Here is a 22,530-nt window from a genome sequence, read left to right as displayed (position 1 = left end):
TAATTTTTCTACATTTATCTATTATCGCAAAAAATATTAATAATCGATCATTTAATTATTATTCCCAAAAATATTTAATTATTTCACGGGCCACTATCAACTCAATATTTAATTTTTTTTAATCGATCATTACACATTTTCTCTATCTTAATTAAAATTTCAAATTTCTCTCACATTTTTTCACACTTTCTTACTTTCATTTTAATTTTTTTCTCTATTTATTTATTTATTTATTATCTCACGGGTCACTATCAACATAATGTCTATTTTATTTTAATCAATCATTGTCTTTATTTGAGAGATAATATCTTTATTTTTATTTTTTTCTCCATCTCACGATTTTTTATCATTATTTAATACAATTAAATTTCCATGATTATTGTTTATTTTACATTTGTTTTTAAATATATTTTATATCGCATCAAATTATTTTTTTATTTCACGGGTCATTATCAACATAGTAGCTATTTTATTTTAATCAACAATTACTATTAATTGAGAGATAATTTTTATTTTTAAATGTTAATATTTCATTTTTATTATCTCCATCTTATAGTATTTTTTTATATGATTATTTAATATAATTGAATTTATATGATCATTTTTCATTTATAACTAAACCATAGTGATCTATAACATTTTCTTTTAATTGTTGTTGAACCGTCAATTATTAAATTACCTGACCCAATTTTGCTATTGTGTTCTTAACCTATCTTAAACATTTTTTTGTGGATCATTGTTTTCTATATAATTATTGTTAAATTTACAATTAAGTAAATTATTTCATATTTTTCATTTATATTTAAAATTTTACATTTGCATTTGTTAATTTTTTTTCTCCAACTCACATGTCCTTTTTTATATGGTCATTTATTACACACAAAATTAGCACATGAATACGATAATGATGTTTAATCTTAAGGGTCACTTTCAATACAATGCCTATTTTATTTTAAACAATAATAACTTTTATTTGAAAACTAAAGTATTTATTTTCAAATTTTAAAACGATTCCTATGGATATTTGGTTTTCAAAGAATTGGGAATATAACAGAGCAATCAATAAAACTCTAACTCTATTCAAGTAAAACAATTCCTTTTAATTATGCATATTGCTTATAATTCCTTTTATTTATATTATTCATATCATTACAAAAATACTACACCAGAAAAAAAATCACCCGTGCGGAAGCACGGGTCTCTGACTAGTAATACAATAAAAGCATACATTTACAAGTCTTAACATAACTTATCATGAACCAAAGTTTCATAACACGAATTAACATTTAAAAGTGTCGGTACAATCACAACCTGACAAAATATATACATATAATCACAAGGATTGGACAATATCATTACAAACAAATTATATTGACTTCCTACTTCTTATTAGTGCCTTATACGGTCCTCATATGTTGTTTCCCATGCTCTTACACCTTCACAACAGTTCTGTCTCTAGCGGTCAGTGACGGAAGTTAATGGACAATCGGGTTTCAACTTAACCTCAACTCAATGAGTGTTGTTAACATTAAAGAAATTGCAATAAGATTTTGTCTACTCGCAGACATAGATCAAGATAGCACGAGTGGGGAGAAATTGATGTTAAGATTATTGGACAATGAGATCAGTATCACATTGTATCTAGAAACAATATGGTAACCCATATTAAAAATCACCATCCATTTCTCATGATCTTGAACACCCAAGTTAGATACTCGCAACAAATTCCTAACTTCAGAGACCGTGTCATAGAATAACCTAGAATACAACTGATTGTTTAGATAAACTTCACTATCTAACTGTTTCTGAACCAAAGACCAAGACTATTCAGCTCATCCAAGTAAAATTGCAATAGCATTGAAACCATAATTCCCATTAGGTTTCACATCTATAATATGTTCAAAGTAGTCATGTAATAAAATAGGAAACTAAAACAGGTCAAGATGTGTGCAAAACTTACTAGACAATTTACTTGATAGAGCTTTACTAAATGATCTTTTCATCATATGACTTCCCTGCGAGGCCTCAACATAATCTTAATGTGAAGAATCATGATGCACATCACTTTCTTGCCTTTTTTTTTACTCTTCTTAACTTTAAATTTTTGTTTGTACTTTATTGGTGGTGGGCACATGGAAGTTGTACATGGATATGTTAGTTCCCAAACTTTTTCTTCATTATCCTTTGTCCAATGATATTCAAGGTACTGAAATACCTCTTTAACTATTCACATTCTTCTTCTAAGTACAATTGTGTCCTGCACTCTTCTTAATTGAATTCATGCTCTTCAATGTGTAATTTATTCTAAAACAAATGAATAGATTCTAATAGAATATGATAACCTTGTATTTGAAAGACTTGCAAGTTCACACGCACATGGTAACCCATGTGTTGTCCTAATGAAGCAACCACATACAGCTTTGTCAGAACCAACAAACTATACCCTTTCCAACTTCTTTGCAATGTGTTGTATACACTGTATGGGAACGAAGTTGTGCGATTGTGTGTTCACCATATCCTAAGATAATTGCGCCATTGTGTTCACCATATCCCAATTAATAGATATGAGCAAGAGATGAACTTGTTCAACATCGTTCATGGCTGGTTCGAAGTTAGAAAGTTGAAGAGTAAGGACCTGCGGAAAAATCTGCAGGTAAATCCGTAACAAATTTCGCAGGTCTGAAGGTAGGAGATAATGAACAGGGAAGCTCATCGTTGGCATGCATGCATGTTTCTCAATCATTCGTTGGTCAACAAAGGAATCCCTCTCCCCAGCGCTCATTGGCCAGTCAAAAGTCTGCACATCTTCTCTCCACACACGATTGGCTCGTCAACGGATAACGGGCCCCATCGTTTGACTAATTCCATTCATTGCATGTTTCTTTATTTATTTTTTGTTGACTAATTATCTTATGAATTAAACACACGGCTGGATTGGTAAAGATAATGGCCTATGGCTTTGATGACTGGGGTTCGAACCTTGCTAGGTTCAAATATTTTTTTGGGTAAACTTTGTGTTATGTTGCTCTCCCAGATCTTGTGCGTGTTGTCCGTAGAAGCTTACGATGCGCGCTCAACTCCCCACCACGAGATCTTCCCAACGCCCAATCCAAGGATCCTCAGTGATGCAGCCCCACGGTGAACCCTCAGAAGTCTAACACACCTGGTTCTAACTCTGCTTTGTTGTTTCATATTCTTATTTTTATTTCTTTTATTAGTTTTAGTTACTAACCTTATTTTTAATCATAAACCTAAAAACTAACCTTTTAATTAAAGGGATAATAGCTATTTTTCCCACTGCCATATTAGCGAGGTTTGAAAAACACCCCTGTAAAAAAAAATTAGATTCCCTCCCTGACATATTCAGATTCATGCATATTGGCCCCTCCCCCCATCCAGTCACCAGAATCTGAATTATTTTAATAATTTTTTGAGTTATTTTAATTAGTGACATGGAATAGATGATGAGTTGGCACAATAATTGAAACTAGCTGCGGTAAAAAAATTTCATTGCTTCACAAACCTTAATCCCAAACCGAAAACCCTAAAACAATATTTGAAGCAAAATCAACCAAAAATTTCCTAGCTTGTTAACGTTAAACCCAGATGTTCATCACCAAAATCAACCACCTGCAAATCAATATTTGAAGCAAGGCACAAACGCTCTTCCTCGCATTGAGTTTTGAAAGGTATGTCATGTATAAACGTTGTTTTTTTGTGCGTTAAAAGATTGAGTTGTTCTGAACATTTTTTACTTCTCTTGTGGTCCCAATCCAATTTTGTGGTCCCCTAATGCGAGTTGTTTATATTAAATTTCAGAAATGTCCACCATCAGTGTCGTATTTCACCATGGGGGTCAATTTGTGCGTGAAAAAAGGTTCATCTTCTACAAGGGTGGGGACGAAACTACTGTTCACGAACAAGACCTGGATACTTGGAGCTACTTTGAAGCTTTTAGTTTAGTTAAAGATTGGGGTATTGTTGGTTTTAGACTGTGGAGGAAGATCCCCGGTGTTGATGATAGTTACTTCCATGTCACTGATGAAAAAGAAGCTATGGAAATTGCCACACATTGTATCAATAATAACGTCGATGGTCATATATGGGTTGAACACAATATTGTGGATACCGTAAGCAAGGTTTTTGTGCCAACTGTTTGTAACCCTATGCAAGAAAATGATGACAGCAGCAGTGATGACAGTGATATTGAAGGAAAATTGTTTGATGATAGTGAAGAAGAGAGAGCAACAGTAGAAAATGAAGGTTACGAGGAAGAACAAGCAGCCCCTGGAGTTGATGCTGATTATGTTGAAGTGGAATTAGAGAAATCCACAGAGGGTAGAAGGCTTGTGGGGAATGGCAAATCAGTTGCTTACAAGAGATGTGCTAGCAAGAAAAGCAAGATGACTGAACAATCACCCAAAGTCAAGGTATCTGTTCCATCTAAACTGTTTGGTTGTACCTCAAGCAAGATCCCCACTAATATCCCAAGAGATGATGTTGATTATTGTAGTGAGGAATTGGACAGTTCTGATCCCGATGATAGTGGTGATGAAAAGAATCCAAAATATGAAAAGTTTAGAAGTGAGTTGATGAATAAAGACTTCAAATTCAAGTTAGGAATGGAATTTAATTCTTTGGTGGAGTTCAAAGATGCTATTAGGGAATGGTCTGTTCTTAATGGAAGAGAGATAAGGTTTGTAAAAAATGAAAACAATAGGGTTAGGGTGGAGTGTAAGGGCAAATGTGGTTTTTTGGCTTTGTGTAGTAAAGTTAGTGACAGACACACTTACCAACTAAAAACATGGGTGGGGTCACATAGTTGTGCTAGGGTTTTAAATAACAAATCAGCCAACTCAAAGTGGGTATCAAAGCTACTGGTGGAAAAAAGGAAGTCCATGGGAAAGGTAAAAGTGTCTGAAATAATGTCTGAAATGAGAATGAAATATGCTGTGGGTATCACTAAAGGCAAAGCATGGAGAGCACAATGCTTGGCTGAAGAAATAGTTGAAGGAGATGCAACTAGGCAATACACTATGTTATGGAGGTATGCAGCAGAGCTAAAAAAACAATGTCCTGGGAATACTATCAAGATTGATGTGGAGAGGCCTCTGCCTACTATTCAACCAAGATTTGATAAGTTTTACTTTTGCTTGAATGGATGCAAGAAGGGATTCATTAATGGCTGTAGGCCTTTCATTGGTGTGGATGGATGCCATCTTAAAACAAAGTATGGAGGTCAACTCTTAGTAGCTGTTGCTAGAGATCCAAATGACCAGTATTATCCATTGGCTTTTGGAGTTGTAGAGACTGAATCAAAAGAAAGCTGGAGGTGGTTCCTGCAATTACTTATGGAAGATGTTGGTGTAGAGAGGAAATATGTGTTTATATCAGATCAACAAAAGGTTTGCTCTTTTATACAACTTTATTTTCTTACTTGTTGTATATTGTTCTTTCCTTTTCCTGACTAATCCACTACTTACAGGGACTAGATTAGTATTTAGGAAATAGTTTTTATTTTATTTAATTAGGATTAATTTAATTAAATAATTTAATTAGTTAGAATAATTAGGTGATTAAGATTTAAAAATTAATTAGTTTTAATTAATTATGATTAGGTTAAAAACTTAGGTTAGATCAATTAGATAATTTAAATAATAATTCCCCATTAGTTAAATAATTAGGCTAATTAGATTTATTTAATTAACTGTTTCTCGTAAACCTCAATATCATTTAGTCTTAGGTTATTACCCTTAGGTTTTCTAGCCATTAGGCTAACCTTTAAGATTTAAGATTTATCACCATAAAACCTCTAACCCTTATTTTTATTCGCGAATTCTTTCCTCACCTCATACTCTGTGATTGTCGCATGTACCTTTATTTTTAATTTTGCCTTTTATTTCTACCTTTTTATTTTATTATCTGCCTTTATTTCAATTATTTAATTTTCTGTCTTTTAAATATTAGAAAATATGTATAGATCCCAATAAGTTTTCTTGTAATAGTTGTAGGTTTTATTTTCTGTCTTTATTTTTTTGCCCTACAGGTGTTTATTGTAATAGCGTAGGAACTTTTAATTCTGCCTTTATTTTTAACTGTGTGGTTAGTAATTCTAGGGAGTGACAAGCCTGCTAATAAATCTAGTTTGCCTAAATTATAAGATAAATATAACTGAATTGAATCACCTGATTGTGACACACACCTTTAGGGTAACCCTTCTTATGCTGCCTGTTGCCTTTTAATTACGATTCTAAAATAGTCAAGTCCCTCGAATACGAGGATACCTAAGCAAAACAAATGTTACTCTCAGTTCATCATCATAAGATCATAGTCCCTTCGAAGTTGCCTTAACAGTAAATGATCTTGTCCCTCGATGTTGCCTCGATAATGATGATTGTCCCAATTGCTAAGGTATCCTCGCCTGTTGCCTAAAATGACTATTATATCCTTCCCTAAAGACTACCTACCCTCTATATGGTAGGGACAGTTTTATGGCGAACGATAATTTCTCGATGACCCTTAACGTCCAATGAAAGGACTTCCTACCCTCTTATGGTATGGATAGCCTTTTCAAACTGAAAGGCTAGAAGAACAATTTTTCTAACTTAGGATAGGTGCTCCTGATTGCTTACTCTTTTCAAATTTCAAATCTTTTTCCCACTTATTTTCAAATACTTTCAAAAACAAGACTACGCTTATTTACAAGCTAAAGTCCTTAAACAAAGTCTTTTCCTATTCACACACTATATTTCAAACATTTTGAAAACAAAGTGAGCTAAGCAATTAAGAGCCCATGGATAACCATTGATACAAAGGATGCTTACACCTTCCCTTTGTATAACTTACCCCCCGAACTCAAAGTCTTTTAAAAAGGTTTTTTTTCTGTTCTTTTAGTCTTTCTATATATTGGATAAAATAAAAGTCGGTGGCGACTCTTGCTATCCGCAACATTTCAAAAAGTCAGTTCTCCCACCGTATAACACATCTTCATACTAATTTATGACAAAATTAGAATTGACATGAATGAAGATAGGGTGACTCTTCCGAAATTTCAAAGGATAATTTTAAACTTTTATAGGGCGACTCTTGACTACTAAGGGTGAAAAGACAAACCCCTAAATCATAATATATGGGCTAAGTCGAACTCAAAAAAAATTTGGGTTGAATTGAGCTAACCAAACCGAACTGCCACTATCTAATAGAAACTAGTAGAATCACACGATTGATCCGACAGTCTGATTTTGACCGACCACAATCGGGTAACATGACCCAGATAGATAGGTCCGGATGACTGCGTTTTGTGAAGTCGTACTACAAACTAGGGGTGGCAAAACAGGCTCGGCCCGCGGGGAAAATTTGTTTTACCCAACTTTTTCGCGGGGCGGGGCAAGGTTTTAGGCCCGCTCCCTTTAATGTGTCTGCCCCGCCCTGCCCCGTTTTTTTGTGGGCATGAACTTTTTCATACAATTTTACTATTTTTAGGTCTAAAACATTCAATGCCCGCGAGCTTTCCCCGCCCCGCCCTTACTTTTTTGCGGGATGGGACAAGATTTTAGACCCACACTCTCAAATATGTCCGCCTCGTCCCGTCCCATTTTTTCGCGGTCTTTTGCGGGAGGGACCTAAACGGGACGGACATGCCCGTTTGCCACCCCTACTTCAAAGACATCGTATTGTGAAAGATATGCTTCGTTACCATTTTTGATATCCCTTGCTGCAAAGTTTTTTTTTAGTACTAAGTACAATCCCTCTAGGTTTGTTTGGATTCAAATTTTCAAATGGAACCAATAAAGTAACGGAGACAAAAAGTTAAACTTCTTATACTTACATTTATCATAAAATCACAATGAGACAATGAAGTATTCCAATCATACACATACAGTTGCGTTTATTGTCCCACCGAAAAACAGGTGCGTTTGTATTACTACTAAACTTTGAATGTGAAAGCAAATAAATCTGAAAATAATATGGAAGTTTAAGTTGCACGTAATCAAAATACACGTACTCGTTTATATTTCAAGCATAATAATTGATTTTATATATTTGGCGGTAAAATGTAAATAAGAAATAAAATTAGATCAAAAATATAAACTAATCTAAAAAAGGAAAAACGTCGTAGTTTCTATGCGAAATCAAAGGCTTTCCTCTGTTTACTCTCTGCTCATTCTGAAAATGGATCTCTAACGCACTTTCTTCCATTTTGTTTTTCTTCTTCTTCGTTCATTGCCTCCATTTTCTGCTTCGCGGTGCAAAACGCTGCGTTTCGTTCAGACCGAAGCCTTGTATTTTTCATGGTAATGCCTTTTCATATTCATTTCTGGTTACTTATTGTATTTATGTGAAAATTTATATGAAATTCAGAATTATCGGATCTTGTTTGCGCATTGGATGATTTCGATTTGGATCTCGAAGGCTGGGAATTGTAGGTGGTGAAATCAGGATTGAATTTACGTAGTTTTTTTTTTTTTTTTATTTTATTATGTTGATTTTTTGTGTTTACCGGCGAATTGTATGTGGTGTGATTGAGAAGGATTAGGGTTTTGGTGTGATGGCTTCGAATCCTCCATTTCATGTGGAGGATCAGGATGATGAGGATTTCTTTGATAAATTGGTTGAGGATGATGGGGGGGATGTGAAGCCTGGTCGTGACAATGAAGGCGATGATTCTGATGGTATTGGTGATGATGCTGATGGTAACGATTCTGCATTTGGGAATTCAAGTGGTGGAGGAAGTGGGGTTGAGGTGAAAGAGGAAGATGAAGAGAAAGAGGGTGGTGGAAATGTACAGGAGGGGAGTTTTTTGGGGTCTTCTAGTACTATTGAATGTGATGGTACGGCGGATCATGGTGATCATGGGATGGAATCGGGGAATTCGCCGGGTTCGAGTGGTGATAAGAGCACAATCTCTAGTTCAGATGTTAAGGTGGTGGATTGGAATGCGTTTTGCGCTGATTCAAATGGAGGTGTTGGGTCGGAATCTTTTTCTGACTTTTTTAGCGAATTTGGAGATGTAAGTGGGAAAGCATTTCATGATTCTAATGCGGGGGTGAAACCTGGTAAAGAAATTCCAGAAGATCAATATAGGTCAGCGTATCATCAGGACTCAAATACTTTGATGAAATCTGGTAATGAAATTCCGAGTGATGGCTTGAATGCATCGGTTGATTATACACAATATCAAGGGGGTCAAGGTTATGGTGCATCCGTTGAAAATAACACAAGTGGAGAAGACGTAAATAGCAGTCAGTACTGGGAGAGTCTTTATCCTGGCTGGAAGTATGATCACAATACTGGGCAATGGTATCAAGTAGACGACCAAAATGCAACAGCCATTACTCAGGGGAGCTCAGACATCAATGCAGCCGCGGGTTGGAATGCTGCTTCGGATACTAAAGCAGAGGTCTCTTATATGCAGCAAGCTGCTCAGTCTGTTGCTGGAAGTTCAGCTGAATCTGGCAGAACTGAAACTGTACCAAGCTGGAATCAGGTGTCACAAGGGAATAGTGCCTATCCAGAACACATGGTTTTTGATCCTCAGTACCCTGGTTGGTATTATGATACAATTGCCCAAGAATGGCGCTCGTTAGAGACTTACAATTCATCTGTTCAATCTGCTGTTCAGGGGCATAAAAATGGACAAGCCTCTACTGGTACTTTTTCGCATAATGATAACAATTCTTATAGAAATTATGGTCAGGCTGGCTATTATGAACCACAGGGTTCTGGTAACCAGGCTGCAAATAACAATTGGAGTGGTTCATATGGTATTAATCATCAGCAGGGTTTGGACACGCACACAACTGGTATTGCGACTAAAAGCGGGAATAGTGCAACTTATGGTGGAAACCAGCAGTTTGATCATTCATTTGGTTCTAGTATTTCTGGCAGCAGAGATCTACAAAATGCATCTAGCTCATTTGGATCTGCTTCAATGTATAATAAAATTAACCATGGTCACGATTTGGCTAATGGAGCTGTTGAACCGCAACGTTTTGCCCCTAGTGGGAACTTTGGTCAACATTTTAATTATTCAAATACACAGTTTGATGAACAAAAAAATTTCTCAAACAATTATGCTGCTGAAAGTCAACAGCGCATTGGTTACTCCAATCAATCATTACATGGTGGACAACAGCATTCTTGTGCCCCTCATGTTGGAAGATCATCTTCTGGGCGTCCTGCTCATGCCTTGGTTACCTTTGGATTTGGTGGAAAACTCATAATGATGAAAGATTCTAGTCTTTTGAACTCATCATATGAAAGTCAGGTTAATTCTTGATTCCTGTTTCAGTTTTGATGTATGGTTCTCTTGGTTTCTACAATGATTAACAATGTGCATCTGTTTTTTATCTGAAGAGTGCTGTACAGGGCTCTGTTTCTGTGTTAAATTTGATGGAAGTTGTCTCAGGAAGTATTAGTTCTTCCCGTATTGGAAATAGTGCTGGTGATTATTTCCGTGCTCTCGGGCAGCAATCTGTCCCAGGTCCATTGGTTGGTGGGAGTGTTGGAAGTAAAGAGTTGAACAGATGGATAGATGAGAGGATTGCACACTGTGGATCTCCTGACATGGATTATAAGAAAAGTGAAAGAATGAGACTCCTTCTCTCCTTGCTTAAAATAGCTAGTCAATATTATGGAAAACTACGTTCTCCTTTTGGCACAGACAACATACTAAAAGTAAGTTAAATCTATGGTTCTTCAAATCCTTTTATATTTTCTCTCTATGTGACGGTTCATTTAATTAAGATTGATAGATTGCTCAGAATATTGTTAATTAAGGGTTGATTTCTATTGTTATCTTTTATCATTTCATTTCTTTGATCTTTAGTACTCTACCTTATTATGCTTGCTAATTACTAATACTGACGTAAATGTGATATGTACCCTTGTTTTCCAGCATTTTTAAATTACATATATTTTAGAATGGTTTATGAAAATGTAAATGCACTCCCACATGGTTGCTATGCTTTATTCTCTTTCCTTAGTTCAAAAGATCAGTTACATTAGCGTTTATGGAAAGTCAAATTCTTATTCATATTGTTTTAGGATATAACAAGTAAGCAGATGTAAGTGAAGTGTTTTCTACCATCTTTAGCACCAGACAATAAGGGCTTGTTTGATTTAGCTTTGTAAAACCATTTTATAATTTGAAAACAATAAAACTTGTATGGTTATCTAATTTTACAGAACTGTTTTTGAAAACTATCTTCTATTTATAAGTTTTGAAAACTAAAAAATTAAAACAGGTTTTAGATGTTTTAGTTTTTAGTTTTGGAAATTGGGAAGAGAGAAAAAAAAAGAAATGGTACAATTTTCATTAATGATAGATTTGTAATATTGTGCAACTTTAAAATGTAAAGATACTATATATGAATCCTCTTCCTTTAAGAATGTGAATGTGTCTATCAAACAAGTTTTTTTCATTTTTTAATTTCTAAAACAGTTTTCAAAAACAAGATTAGGAAACATGTTTTTTCTCTCTTCAAAATAGTTTTCTGAAATTGATTTTCAAATAGATTTAGAAAACTAAAAAACAAAACTGATTCAACCAAGCCCTAATTTTATGTGTTTAAGGGTTCCCAAAATAGGTCCTAGGATGTATTCAGACAAACTACAAGATGAAGAGCCATTTGGTTGCTGTAAGTCTGTAACTTTGTGGAATTACTTAGGCTGATTTTGTAATATTTTATTCACTTTTTTTAGTTATCATGCTCCTCATATCGCTCCTTAATACTATTTCTTATCGGATCACTTCCAGATTTGGTAACCTACCGCCATTGTCTTGTATACAGGAAAATGATAGTCCTGGGTCAGCAGTTGCCAAGCTTTTTGCATCTGTCAAAATGAGTAGTAAGGAGTATGGTGTGCTGAGCCACTGTCTGCATAATATGCCTTCTGAAGCACAAATGCGGGTGTGTATCGCTCCCTGCGCCTCCCAGATTATGAAATTGTATTTTGTACCCTTCACTGATTTTTATTTTGAGCTAGGCAACGGCTTCTGAGGTACAGAATCTTCTTGTCTCTGGCAAAAAGAAGGAAGCTTTGCAGTATGCCCAAGAAGGTCAATTGTGGGGACCTGCACTTGTTCTTGCTTCACAACTTGGTGAAAAGGTATGCTGTCAAAATTTTCAATGTTGAATACTATACTGAATTACTGATCCTGAACTGCCTGAGCTAGACAGTCTCTTATATGTCTTACAGTCCTTTTTCATCCTGCCTTTATTGGGGGAATGAATTTGGTACATGTTTGCACTGCAGTTCTATGTTGATACTGTGAAGCAAATGGCACTACGTCAACTGGTTGCAGGGTCTCCTCTGCGCACATTGTGCCTTCTAATTGCTGGACAACCAGCTGATGTTTTCTCATCCGACAGTTCAACTAGTGGGGACCCTAGTGCTTTTAATATGCCTCAGCATCCTGCACAGGTGATTTTAGTAGAAAAAACTAATAATCCATACAATGATGCAAGGAATGAGCAACTCAGACCTTTTCTTACTTTTTAGTTTCAATAGTTTTGGTTTTTTACTCTACATAGAAGCTCATACCATTGCCTTCATTATTGCTTTACAGCTTCAGTTTGGATCTAATGGCATGCTTGATGATTGGGAGGAGAATTTGGCTGTAATAACTGCGAACAGAACCAAAGATGATGAGCTTGTAATTATTCATCTTGGTGATTGCTTGTGGAAGGAAAGAAGTGAGGTATAGTTCTTAAAATTTTCTACTATTTATAAATTTTTGTAGATTTCTATTCCCCTTCTGATTTGAGACTCATATTTTAGATCACTGCTGCACACATCTGCTATTTAGTTGCTGAAGCAAACTTTGAGTCATACTCAGACAGTGCGAGGCTTTGTCTAATAGGAGCTGATCACTGGAAATTTCCACGAACTTATGCTAGTCCAGAGGCTATCCAGGTTCATTGAAACTCTCTACCTCTTTTGCTCTTCGACATAAATTGATTGTTCTATTGCTTGTGTATTTTCTGAGTCCAGTTCACGCAAAATGTGGTGTGCTACTCTGTTCTACTTGTTGTTAATGCTGTCTGACTCGTTATTGTGCCATTATCTGGTTTCTAGATTCTTAATTTTCTGGGATTTTAGAAGTTCATATTTGAATCTTTCTTATTTTCTACTTATCAGTATACATGCTTAAGAAGATGGCATGTACTCTCTCAATTACCTTATATATGATCCTAGGTTTATCAACACATGTGGAATTTTTTAAACCTCGTGTTCTGTAAGGTTTTTAAATGATCCCTCTATTGTGTGACAGGTCATATCTAATTAAAAATTGTCCAATATAATTCAATTTTTTGTAAGATGTATTATTGGAAGCACTCAAAACTTATCATATCCAATGGTTTCTTGGACAGAGGACTGAGTTATACGAATATTCGAAGGTGCTTGGGAACTCTCAGTTTATTTTGCTTCCGTTTCAGCCATATAAAATTATATATGCATATATGCTAGCTGAAGTGGGAAAGGTTTCAGACTCGTTGAAGTAAGACCATCGAATATTATTTTGTGATATTATGCTTTAGGTAATCTTCCTAATTGTTGTTACGTGACTTCAGGTATTGCCAAGCAGTGCTGAAATCCTTAAAAACTGGCCGCGCACCAGAAGTTGAAACATGGAAACAAATGATATACTCTCTTGAGGAGAGGATTAGAACCCACCAACAGGTTCTTCCTTGTCATTTATCGAGTCTTCATTATTTTGTTAGGCTTGTTACTTATCCTCTTTTAAACAATATATATTCAGGGTGGGTATGCTGCAAATTTGGCTCCTGGCAAATTAGTGGGCAAATTGCTTAACTTTTTTGATAGTACCGCGCATCGAGTCGTTGGTGGTTTGCCACCACCTGCTCCATCATCATCACAAGGAACTGTTCATGGAAATGAACAGAATTATCAACCTGTGGCACATAGAGTATCCAATAGCCAATCAACAATGGCAATGTCATCCTTAGTTCCATCTGATTCAATGGAACCCATCAGTGAGTGGACAGCTGACAATAATAGAATGACAAAACCTAATAGAAGTGTTTCAGAGCCAGACTTTGGTAGAAGTCCCCGACAGGTGTGTGATTACTATTAAGGCCTTAAGAGTGTTGTGTACTTTGACAGGTGTGCGATTACTATTAAGGCCTTAAGAGTGTTGTGTACTTTAAAAGTTTCCAGATTCATGCATTTGGTTTAAGTTTTAATCTAATCTATTTTTGTTGAGAAAAATAAAATTGATCAATTCATCACAGGAAACCTCACATGACGTACAAGGAAAAGCGTCAGGGGGCACATCTCGCTTTTCTCGTTTTAGTTTTGGCTCACAACTTTTGCAAAAAACAATGGGTCTAGTCTTGAAACCTCGCCCTGGAAAACAGGTATTTATTAGTTCCTTTATATTGTTTTGTTTCCATTTTTCCTTCAACTGTTCCAATCCAAAGGTATATCTGTTGTCCTATATGAAGGCTAAATTGGGTGAAAAGAACAAGTTCTATTATGATGAAAACTTGAAAAGATGGGTAGAGGAAGGCGCTGCACCTCCAGCTGAAGAAACTGCACTGCCACCACCTCCAACAAGTGCAGCTTTCCAGAATGGTTTAACTGATTACAACTTGAAATCTGCATTAAAGGCAGAAGGACCACCTAAAGAGGGCTCTGACTTAAAAACTTCAAATCATGAAATTACTCCAGGGATCCCACCTATGCCACCTAGCACAAATCATTTCTCTGCTCGTGGCCGCGTCGGTGTTCGGTCAAGGTAAGTTACTTTGTAACTTATTAAAATCATGTTGTAGTTGGAACTTGGTAGACGAAGTAGTTGTCGGTGCTCAAACATTGTGTAGTGGACCTCCCATAAGTTTCGTAGGAATCTTAATTCGTTAATCTTAGATTTCCGTCTTGTTTAGGTATCAAGATTATAGGAAATGAAAAAAAAAAAAAAAACTCTTATCAAGCACTTTATTATAAATCTGCGAGAATAGTCGTGCTCAAAAGTTATAACTAGCACAGCCTTAAGGCATAATTTATTGTTATCAGGACTGAGTAAGATAAAGTCTTGTTTCTAGGCCTCATAAAAATGTGTATTGTGGAAATATTAAACATGCAAACAAAGTAAATTAGGAGAGACCGGTGCTGGCCCTTACATGCAGCCAGATCACTTCCTCAAACAAGAGGATAAGTTTCTTAATGATAATTAATTCTCTTGACTATCAGCAACATTCAAAATGCAGATGAAATTGACCAACTTTTATGGACTATACAGGTATGTTGACACCTTCAACCTTGGTGGTGGAAATTCTGCAAACCTGTTTCAGTCACCATCTGTTCCATCTGCCAAACCTGCTGGTGCTGCCAATGCCAAGTTTTTTATTCCAGCCCCCTTGCCATCATCGAAAGAGCATACAATGGAGGCTATAGAAGAAAACAATCAGGAAGATAATTTAGCTTACGAAAATACTTCAACATCTTATAGGAATAATTGGTCATTCCAATCCCTCAAACCCGATTCACCAATTGTCTGGCAAAGGTGTCCAAGTATGGGCAACTTCGCAAACCATGGAGCAGTGGTGAATGACATTAATAGTCGAACTCCTCACTCACGGCGGACAGCTTCATGGGGTGGGAGTACTGGCGAATCATTTAGTCCCACGAATATGCATGAAACTATGCCTCTGGGGGAAGCTTTGGGAATGCCACCATCAACATATTTATCTGACGATATTTCTCTGACGCGTACACCTCACATGAGGAGTGTGAGTTTTGGAGAAGATCTTCACGAGGTTGATCTTTGAGCAGATGATTAGGCTGTAAATACCAAATTTTGTTTATAGTCATCACTCATCAGAGTAGTTGGGAAACCCTGCATCATTCTTCTCATGCCCCGAATGCTGGTATACATCAGGTGAATTTCATGAAGAAGAAAAAGGCATTTCCGTTGGCAGGTTTTTCGCCCACCCCTTGTTTTGCTTTAAATGGCAAGGGAGTTGGCACTGGCCACCATCTAAGGCTGGAGGTCAAGAAAGGAACTGGTGTTCTTTTAGCAAGGGATATACCACGTATCTGTGTAGTACCACTCATTTGTTGATTTTATTAAACAAGAAAACACTGTTCATCGGGGAAAAGAGGCCTCTACATATCAAGGACAAAAGATTAGTCTATAGAATGTGAAATATAAGTTTTGCCCCTCTTGTAATTGTTTCAGTTATGAAATAGAGTTTAACTTACAAACTAGAGTCTTCTTGATTTGATTTGGATTGATAGTTTAGATATAGTTATTTTACATCTATGCACTACTACCTTCGGTCTCATTTATAAAAGAAAAGTTATTTTTTAAATTTTTTGAATAATAAATGTATTTTGACTGTATCATAGACCATATATTTTAATCATTTAATTAATCTAAAAAATTAACTTTCTCTTATAAATAGGACTAAAGGGAGTATAATTTATATTTATACGGAAAGTTATCTATCATGCTTTCTTAATATGTTGGAGAAGTTAATCTAATGAGATATTTTTTAAATCCAAATCTTGGATTTAATGATTGATTAGTCCCTAGAATATTTCATGCCTAAGAGTTCGATCTATTCTAATGGCGCTGAAAACAGCTATAAGGTTCCATTTGAGTCAACAACATGAGAGGAAAGAAGAGAGGTTTTAATGGAGGAAGAGAGATGAGTTAAGATATTTAATTAAGTAAATCTTTTAGTTTAAAAAGAGACAGAGGGAGAATGCAGAGTACTAGAGGAGGGAGGGAGGGAGGAGAATTTTAAAATCTTACGAAACTCGTTAAATAAAAATAAGATTTAATAATAATTTTGGTCATTTTATATTATCTGCCATTTTAAATTCAAACAGTTTTGTTCTCTTTTTTTTTTTTGTCACTAAAAATCGGTGTGATGTTCATTTATTAACTTGCACTTTTCTATTTATAACATTATATAAAAAGTTCATATATGTGGTGATTTGTCACGTTTAACAAGTATACTATTTATGAGTTTGTGGTACTTTAAAGAGATTGATTGTATTTTGGTTTGGTACCCTGATTTCAATTTGGTTGATTGTAAATTGGATAGAAAAAATATCGGTACCTGTACATGTCACTTATTTTCTGACATGGCAAGAATCTTTCCTAAGTTAGCCTAATCGATTAGGTAGATATTCTAATTGATTAGGAAGTGCCAAATTTCATTGATTGTTTCTTTTTTGAGCAAGTTTTTTTCTCTATATATGGAGACTTTCTCTCTTTTCTCAACACACCAATTTTATGAGTTATCATCTCTTCTATCTTATTTATTCTCATTCGTTTATAATTTTTATCCATTGGTCATTGCCTTATTGTTAAGAGAGTGAAAATATTCATCTAAGAGTCACGGTGTTTTACTGTTGTGCTTAATTTGTTTATTGAAGAGCGTATTTCTCGGGATATTGTAATAGATTTGAAGGCTATAAGTTAAACCTATAAAAGCTTGGGATAATGTTATTGTGTTGAACCGTGCAAAAGCTTAAGTTGTTTGAGTAAGTTTATTGGATTGATCTTGGGCAAATGCTCAAGTTGTTTAAGGTGGTTAGGATGATCCATTAAAAGTTCAAGTTGATTTTAATGGAAATCTCAAAAGGAAACTCTTATGGACTGAATAGGCCGCATGATTTAAGACTTAACCAGTATAATCTCTGATGTGATATTTCTGACCCTATTTTTTTTATGTTCGTGACTTTTAGCTTTTCCGCTATTATTTATCTTTTTTGCTGTTTATTCTCTGTTTATCTCTACTTCTGATATAATTCATTTTAAATCATTTTTTTTTTCAAATAAAATAAAATACGAATATCACAATTCAACCCCGCTTATGTTTGGAGTCACTTGTTCAACAATATAGTCATTTGGTTGGAATCCTATCAGTATTAATTCTTTACACCAACACCAATATTTTTTTAATTATTGTTGATGATTTTCCCGCTTTACTTTTATTTTTTAATGAAAAACAAGACTAAAACAAGATTATGCATTGGAATTTTTTAACTTTCATTTGTATCCAATATTCTACTAAAGTCAAAATAATAAAAAGTGATAGTGGTTTAGAATTCAATATTCTCTTTATTCCTTCTTAGGTATCTTACATCTGACTTCATGCATAGAAACACTTCAACAAAATGCAATAGTTGAGAGAATACACAGACACTTATTTAATGTTACTCAATCTTTACTTTTCTACTATCATCTTACAAAATATTTATGGTCTTATGCTTTAATACATGTTGTTTTTCTTATTAATCGCTTATCCACCCCTTTTATTAATCAGAAAATCCCTTATGAACTATTTTTTAAACAATCTCCTACCTTTCTTAATGTAAAAGTGTTTGGTTGTCTCTTATTTGTCTCCATTTCAACTCAAAAGAGAGACAAATCAGACCATATAGTAAGAAAATGTCTTTTTTTTGTTTACAAAACTGGCACTAAAGGCTATGTTTTAGTTGATTTACACACATAATGTTTTTATCTTTAGGCATGTAATTTTTCATGAACATTTATTTCCACACACCAACCATGCATCTAACATAATTGACAACACCACTATTGATAATCTTGACTCTGCATGTTTTGATGATTCCTTTTTATCTTATGCCATATTTTCCCCTCCCCCACTAACATAACATCAAATAGTCCATATAATTCTAAAACTTGTTCATATTCAAGTCACTTGTATGAACCATGATTTAGAAAACCTTCTATAATATCAAAACCTCCAAATTATCTGCAAGATTTTCAATGTTTCAATATCACGATTGATGCTTTGAACCATTTATCCAAATTTCTCTCATATATTTGAATTCTAACTTTTTTCGTTTCTCTTACGTCTCTACTATTACTATTAATCAAGAATCACATAGTTATAAACATGATGCTTAGATTGACAATTGGAAATCTGCTATGAATAATGAGCTTCAAGATCTTCATCTTAACAAAACATGTATCACCATTAATCTCCCTCCAAGTAAGAAATCCATTGGTTGAAAGTGGGTTTATAAAGTCAAATATCATGCGAATGGGACCATATAATATAGAGAGTTTGTCTAGTAGCTAAGGGGTATACTCAAATCAAAGGTATAAATTTCTTTGATATTTATTCTCCTATAACTAAACGTTTATAGAGTTTGTCTATTAGATTGCTTTTAGTAATTACTTCTTTTCAAAATTGGCATTTGTATTAACTAAACGTTCATATTGGTTTCTTACATGGTGATTTGGAAGAAGAGGTTTATATGCATTTATCACATGTACTCTCTTCTTCCAAACCAAGCTAAGTTTGCAAGTTGACTAAAACCATTTATGAATTGAAACGGTCTAGCAAACAATGGTTTTCCAAATTAAGCAATGCCTTATTAAGTAAAAACTATGTGCAATCCAGATCTGACCATTCTTTCTTCATCAAACGTTCAAATAATTCCTTAATCGCTTTATTAATTTATGTAGATGATATTGTTTTGACTGGTAATGACATAGGTGAAAGTAATACCTTGAATTCTTATCGTAACCACAATTTTAAAATTAAGGACCTATGACATCTAAAATACTTCTTATGATTAAAGATATCTAGATCTCATAATGGTATTCATTTATGTGAATGTAAATATGCTTTTGGTCTTTTGTCTGTTATATGTTTATTGACTTCTAAGTCTGGCTTCTCTCATATGCAATTAAGTATAAGTTTACAACAAAATTCTTAAACACCATTTTTAGTTCTTGCACCTTATAGAAAGTTGGTTGGTAAACTCGTATATCTCGCTAATACTAAACCCGATCTCTCGTACGTAGTATATTAACTCATCCAATTCATGAGTTAACCTATTTCTAATAAACTCTCTAAGTTTGTTTATTATGATACTACTCATTAGACGTCTTATACAAATAACCCTAAAAAATGATATTGTTGAAATGGAAACATTGTCGTATTGTTGAAATTGCTCACTTTCCTTTGATGCACGCTTCTATTTCCTAGTGAATTTTGGAGCAAAGCAATTCTAACTATTGTTCATGTTATTTATATAATTGTTGAGGAGTCTGGTAAATGAGTCATCTCTCTTATAAATGAGTCATCTCTCTTATAAATCCAACATACATCCCATACAAAGGCGATTTCGGACTTTAACCACTCACACTTGCACCCAACATTCTATCTCACAAGTGTGAGTCCCCCACATCCTATAACAGGATCCAACACCGGATTCAGCTCTTGCTCCCCCACCAAGCCGAACCATAGCTCTGATATCAGAGTTGGAGAGTCCGGGAGAGTCGGGAGGACCAATGAGACCAATGCTCCAGGACCACAAGAGAGGGAGACGCCACCACATATTCGCCTAAACTTTTAAGGTGATAGGTGAATGAGTCCTCTCTCTTATAAATCCAACATTTCACCTATTCATAGACAGTGTGAGATTTTTATCACTCACACTTATCGAGAAAAATGTTGGGCGCAAGTGTGAGACTTTAATCACTCGCAATTGTAAGAAAACTTAAAATCTAAATTTTCGAATAGAGGAGCAAAAGATTATTAAAACCTAAATAGAAGAATAAAAAAATTACATTTAAACCCATTAATAATTATAACTTTTTTTACATATCAATTACTTTTCAATTAATTTAATTTCATCTTTCAAAATTAATGTTACATATAAAATAAGCACACCTTAAAAAGACAAGTGGACATAATTTATAAAGAAAAATAAGTCAACAGGCATCTTAACTATTAACTATAAATGTACATTAAAAAATAAAATAAAAGACACGTTAAAAAATGGACTATTTTGTACACTTCATAAGGTGCTAGTTCACTACAGTGAAAAGTCACAAATGCCCTTAAATTTTGAAGATGTATTTTTGGACGTTCCTATGAAATTATTCTAGAGATTCATCTATGAATTAGTTTTTGGTATAAACGGGATGTGTCTCACTTACAAGATGCATTTCTTTAGTATGAAAAGGTAAAATCGAGTTTTCAGTATGTTCACTCTCATTCAATAGAGTGGATAAAATAAGACAATTGCTTATTTCATCCTACAAAGTAAAAAAAAATACCATATGAAAATCTGAAAAAAATGTCAATCGAATTCCGAAAATACATCTCTGAACGTACCCATACACACACAATTCATCTGTTTTGAGCTACACTCCAATTATATGACTAAATTTATTCCAAAAATATATCTCTGAAATGTCTCCGGAAATGCATTTTCGGAACCTATTTACTCTTCCAACATGTTGACATTTATACCAAACACACCCTCAAGGAGCAATTCCAGGAATATGAGGGATCTTTGGATTTAAAAGCTTTTCAAAACTAGATCTTCTCATTTGGGATTATGCATATAATTTCCTCTGAGCAAGTTATTGACTGGAGTTGAAAGAAGAAGAGTGTGGAATTGAAACCGATGAAGTATTGGAACTCTTTGAACTTGTTGGGGATGAATTATAGATTTGATAATTTAAATATTTATTGTTTGGTTCTTAAAAACATGTTATGTAAATAAAAGAATAGAGATAAATTTTGATCATAGTTATATCTATGTGTACCAGCACAAGAAGGTAATGTAAGCGGAATAATTTCGTGGATCAATTATATGAAATTAGAATACCAATACTTACTTGTTGTAAACATGATTTGAGAATAAGGATTGTTGTTATTGTCACACCTTAATTTGATCTCTGAAAAGATGAATGATTGGATCTTCCTCTGTATCTCACACTCACGTTCACAACTCTCAATGGGATAAGTTGTGGAGCCATCAGTTGTACTTCTGATTCCGTGATTACATAGGGGACCTAGCCAAATAATATATATATATATATATATATATATATATATATATATATATATATATATATATATATATATATATATATATATATATATATATATATATATATATATATATATATATATATATATATATATATATATATATAACCCTAGTCCCTACCCATTATGGGCCAAGGGTTAAAGGCCTACACTTTTGCCCAGACCAATCAAGTTTCATATATTCAGGCTTTAATTAAAAAGATCACTTAACTAATAAAGGAGCCTATATTTATGGACCCAATCACAATCACAATTAACCTGTTTTTTACAAACTAAATAACAATTGATTGTAGCCCATAAAATATAAATAAATCTAACATTCTCCCACTTGGGAAAAATCAATTGTGTAATTTTTATTTTTAAAAACATTTTGAAAACGACTCTCGGGTTAACGACTAATTTCTAAAATGCTGCCACATTTTAAGGAAATGCATGATTCCATGTTCAGTATCCGAATATGACTCCATTCAACAAAAGTCAAGCAGTATTGAATCATGGAGATTATTATATATTTCATTGACATAAAACCTTCCATGGTTACAGATACTACGGACTCAGTGAACTAGTTATCAGTGTGGAGTATGGCAATAAAGTAGATGTCGATGTGATCCAACAACCAATTGCTCAAAGTAGAAAATAATAATAATAATAATAATAATAATAATAA

At 34.3% G+C, this 22,530-nt stretch overlaps 1 protein-coding gene across 2 annotated transcripts; it reads left to right on the top strand.

Annotated features, from left to right (window-relative positions):
• Positions 1-8,097: 8,097 nt before the first annotated feature.
• LOC131638462 (protein transport protein SEC16B homolog) lies at positions 8,098-16,340 on the top strand. Of its 2 annotated transcripts, XM_058909024.1 has the most exons (14): positions 8,098-8,294; positions 8,362-10,267; positions 10,357-10,677; positions 11,793-11,912; positions 11,989-12,111; positions 12,259-12,426; positions 12,572-12,703; positions 12,784-12,918; positions 13,377-13,504; positions 13,578-13,686; positions 13,766-14,083; positions 14,259-14,384; positions 14,472-14,764; positions 15,269-16,340. In XM_058909024.1, the coding sequence occupies exons 2-14, from the start codon at positions 8,549-8,551 to the stop codon at positions 15,795-15,797; spliced, it is 4,221 nt and encodes a 1,406-aa protein (XP_058765007.1). In that variant the 5' UTR covers positions 8,098-8,294; positions 8,362-8,548; the 3' UTR covers positions 15,798-16,340. The 2 variants fall into 2 exon arrangements, with proteins under 2 accessions (XP_058765007.1, XP_058765006.1); XM_058909023.1 differs by having other exon boundaries at positions 8,098-10,267.
• The last annotated feature ends 6,190 nt before the right edge of the window (positions 16,341-22,530 follow it).

Source organism: Vicia villosa, unplaced genomic scaffold, assembly GCF_029867415.1.
Source record: "Vicia villosa cultivar HV-30 ecotype Madison, WI unplaced genomic scaffold, Vvil1.0 ctg.002318F_1_1, whole genome shotgun sequence".
Classification (NCBI taxonomy): Eukaryota; Viridiplantae; Streptophyta; class Magnoliopsida; order Fabales; family Fabaceae; genus Vicia; species Vicia villosa.
Note: the sequence above shows the minus strand (reverse complement) of the source record. Positions and strands in the feature narration are given on the sequence as shown.